Below are 4,512 nucleotides of genomic sequence, written 5' to 3'. Positions count from 1 at the left end.
ATTCTCTGTGTATTCCAACTCAATATAATGTTGCTGTATTCCCACCCAAAATGTCCTTTGTTAAAGGCAGTGTTGTGTTAATGCATCAATAAATCACACACTCATTCATATTTTAAGAAAAATAACGTATATTTAGATTTTTTGTGAATTAACAATCATTCAATGGTCATCGATGATCCAATGCTCATACAAGTCATAGCTACACAATCATATCTAAAGCTTATGGCTGATTGACTGTAGTGTAAAGCAGAGAATAATTTTAGCAAAATATCACCTAGAATTGGTGTTCGTGAATAGAGTCCCAATTCAGCCATAACAAAAAGTTTCCCTCCTTACACAACAGTCAAACCAACTGATTCATATACTATCGTTAAAAACGTTTAGGTTAATTTACCAAAGCTCCGCATACATTGTTAGATTTGAAGTAAAAATACAAATCACAGTGACCTACGAGGCAGACCAAATTACAAAGCTGTCACTCCTACAAAAATACACGAACAGGAAATGATTCTTTGATCATTACATCCTTCAGATATGCCCCTGAAACTGATGTTTAAAGCATAACACTGAACAGTATGACACTATATATCCAAAGTCACCTGAAATGAGCCTTCGAGCTTTGAACAGATGCCTTATGGTGAGTCCGGTGTAGGAAGATGATTAAAAACTGGATATATTTGGCATCAACTTTTGCATGAGGCAGTTATGTTAAATACAGTGTTTTACATTAAAATAAGTTTTCATGTACTATTAGGCTTAATATATTGGGGTGTTAAACCGTAGCTTATTTACCAGCCATTACACTTGAAACAGTTGCATAAGGACTTAAACACATGCAATAGACGGTTTATCTTCAATATTTTTTGGTCTCTGGAATGAGGCTGATAATGCTATGGTACACCACAAAGCAAACAGGCAGGAGCACGAAGAATGGCGCGTAGTGAGCGAGCGCATCGCCGTGCGCATGATGGGTAGAACAGCCTTAGGTTTTTGCTCTTTGGAACAGCTATTTGCTCTCCAGGAACGTTAGATTGGCCATGTGCTGCTCCAGGGATTTTAGCCCAAAGCCGTTGGAACCTTTGCCGTTCAGAGTCTCCTCGCTGACGGGTGTGTTCAGCTGTTTGTCCCTCCAGTGCTGCGGGGAACCCAGACAGCTGCGATCTGATTTAAACTAGAATGAAGTGAGGAGATCAATGTTAGATGTGTTTGTTTTTCCAACAAGCAAGACACTTAAGATCGGTTTTGATACCCACCTTCCTGAGGATCTTATTACAGGTGGGTAGTAAGAAGACCACCACTGCCAGGATGCCTTTGGTGTTCTGTATGCATGAGTCAACCTGAACGACCACAAAGATGCATCATTAGCTGAGCAAACTACCAAATACGTTTTCACAAGTGCGGTGCTTGTTTGGACGTAGGATTTAGTAGATTTCTGACGGAAACATACTGCTTTATATATATAATTGGTTGTGTGAAATAATGTACTTTGAAACCACGAGAGGTTCCTGGAGACATGCAGAGACAATCGGATTGAGCCTGTTTTTCCAGGAATCGTTTTCATCGTTCCACAGCAGAGCCGCTGTAAACCTATTTACAACCTTCGGCTTTGACCTTTGCTTTATCAAAACAGAGAGATGACCCTTGACAGCATCCCATTTTATCAAGTTAAATGGTGTTGGGGAAAAGAGGAAGGTCAGTGTTTTGGAAGGACAAATAGATTAGGTGTAGAGCACTGCATTTACCATCTAATCTCATGTGGCGGCGACGTAGTCTTTTTTTCAGTTCACATATAGTCAATGAATGCTTCAATTTATTAAGATAAATGAACATTTTATCTATAATTATTAATTATATATAAACAATTTTACAACACTGGCCCAGAAGCACTTCCTGTTTCTGTTTACAGATTTCAGAACTTTCACAACTGAAACAATGTTAATTGAACATATTTTAAATATAATCATATATGTGATATAAATAAATCAAAACAGGAAGTGTTTCTGGACCAATAGTTTACGTCTTGCACAATGGTCTATATTATCACTGTTTCTACATATCTACATACCAAATAAATTCATTATTATAAATTAAACAAATATGCAGTTTTCACAATGTCATGACTGACCAATCAGAATCATGTAGCTCCAAGAGCTATGTAATAACTTGCAATACATAATAAAAATGTTATAAGACGAACAGTTCAAACCAACCGATTCCCAAAGTCTATCCTCCATGCCGCTGTCACAATGACAAAGCTATTTAACGCCGGTCCTGAAGGGCCACTGTCCTACAGAGTTTATATTCAATTCATCAGGTGTGATTTATTAAAGTTGGAACTAAACGGTTCTGGACAAATGGCCCTCGGGACCAGACCTGAATGGCCCTGCACGAGGCCTCTTGATCTGCATTACCTTCTGAAAGATGGCGCTCTTCCCCTGGACTTGGGTCTTGGCACAGATCTGCAGTTGTTGACATGAGGCTGCCAGCTTCTCTGTCTCAGATATAATGAGCATTTTGTCTTCATCCAACAGCTATAACAAAGACACAACATGTGGCCATGACAATAAAAAAACTTGAGCGATGAACACAACAAACCTCATTTTACCAAAAGACAGACAAAAAGAAGTTGAAAGGAAAATAGAAAAACTGTCATCATTTACTCAACCTCTTATGGAATACAACAGAGGCGTTTCACATTATTTTTACACAATTACAATAAATTGGTACTAAAAGCTTTAAAGCACAAACTACTATATTACTCCAGAACACCATAGAGCACTGTTAACAGTATACAGACTATCTTTAGGATTTTAATATGTTCTAGTATCCTTTTTGAGACTTGAAAGCCCCAATGTATTTTGATGCACAGGAAAACATGTTTATGTTGCACAGAATAAGCCCAAAACCCAAAACTGCATTGCAGGTTTGTTATGAAAATGCATTGTGGGTCATGCTTGTTGGATCAAGCTCAATATTAATGGAACTTGACCGGAGGAAAAGTTCACGAACGCTGATAGCAATGTCTCTATGGTGCAGATAAGATTGATGGCAGTTTGATCTTTATTTGCAGACATGCAATGAAACTCTAGGACAGGACGGGTGTGTTACCTGTGTGGAGATGGAGCGCAGGATTGAGCAAAGTTTGAGACCCTGATCTGATAACACCTGGAAACAATCCAAATCATCAGGCCAGACTGTAGCATATTGAATATTACACAATGTAGATCAACCTATTTAAAGTGTTTAAATAGGATAAGGGTACAGAAACAATGTTTTGAAAAAAGAAAATAATATACAGCCGTCAAAATAAAGAGAGCATTTCAAAGACCATTCTCAGTTTTTTCAGAATTTACTATATGTGTTTTCTGAAACACTTATATGTGTTTAGGTAAAATTATTCTTTTTGTTTTATTCTGTGAACTACTAACAATATTTCTTCCAAATTAAAAAATTGTTGCAGTTTGCTTTTGTTTGCAGAAAATATGCTCTGTGTTTTCAAGACATCAAATACTGCAAAGAAAGCAAGTTCATATTGCCTTCTAAGCAATACTTGTACATGTATTTAGGTTCAAAAATAACTTCTGAGGTTTGATTTTGATGAAATTCAACAGACACTGGACTGGAATGGCCATAATACATCTAAAATGTTGAATAAATGAACATTTGGAATGGTCTCTTAATTCGTATAAATGATCATAAATAATAAAAAGCATTAAATATTATCGCACATTTACATAAATTGTACACATAAATTATGGAGCTGTGAATATAAAAGTCAGATTAAAAATCCACAAACAATGATTTATACAGACAGTGTTGCTAATATACCATGAATATATATATATATGAATATATGTATATATATATGAATTATTTTGCAATATCTTTATATATTGACTGTCTGCTTGGAAACATGTTTACTATACAGCTGGTTTGAAACCATTGTAAAATAGAATTCATAGAAATAAACTTGAATTGAACAGGATGTATAGTCCGGCTGATAAATCTGATGATTTATTCATCAGACACCACACACAAAAGAAATGCTGGGTTGTTTCAATCCATGGTTGGGTCATATATGGACATCTAGGATTATTTAAACCAACGGTTTGGGTGTGTTCATATTTTCCCAACAGTGGTCTTAAAGTGATAATTCACCCAACAATCTAAATTCTGTCATCATTTACTCGCCCTCTTTTGTAATTTCAAACCTGTATGACTTTCTTTCTTCTGCCAAACACACAAAAATATATTCTGAAATAAGTTGGCAACCGAACAGCGCCGGCACCCATTCACTTTCACAACTATTGTATGGACACAAAACCAATGCAAGTGAATGGGTGCCGGTTACGAGCATTCCTGAAAATATATTCTTTTGTGTTCTGCGGAAGAAAGAAAGTCATACAGGTTTGCCATGACAAGAGGGCGAGTAAATGACATGATTTTCCATTTTGGATATCACTTTAAACAACCCATATTTTTTTAAAGTGCAATGGCACATCAACATCAAAA

The 4,512-nt window shown here is 36.3% G+C and overlaps 1 protein-coding gene across 1 annotated transcript in view; it reads right to left on the bottom strand.

Moving 5' to 3' along the window:
* Window positions 1-38: 38 nt before the first annotated feature.
* Window positions 39-4,512, bottom strand: part of ctnnal1 (catenin (cadherin-associated protein), alpha-like 1) — a 49,914-nt gene continuing 45,440 nt past the window's right edge. Inside the window, exons 16-19 of the mRNA XM_079485603.1 lie at window positions 3,109-3,165; window positions 2,412-2,531; window positions 1,254-1,337; window positions 39-1,171 (exon numbers count right to left, since the gene is read on the bottom strand). Of these exons, the coding sequence (XP_079341729.1) occupies window positions 1,007-1,171; window positions 1,254-1,337; window positions 2,412-2,531; window positions 3,109-3,165 (426 nt within the window). The 3' untranslated portion in view covers window positions 39-1,006. The remainder of the gene's footprint in view (window positions 1,172-1,253; window positions 1,338-2,411; window positions 2,532-3,108; window positions 3,166-4,512) is intronic.

Source organism: Barbatula barbatula, assembly GCF_947034865.1.
Source record: "Barbatula barbatula genome assembly, chromosome: 21".
Classification (NCBI taxonomy): Eukaryota; Metazoa; Chordata; class Actinopteri; order Cypriniformes; family Nemacheilidae; genus Barbatula; species Barbatula barbatula.
The sequence above is the reverse complement of the archived record's forward strand: the minus strand, read 5'-3'. Positions and strand labels throughout refer to the sequence as shown.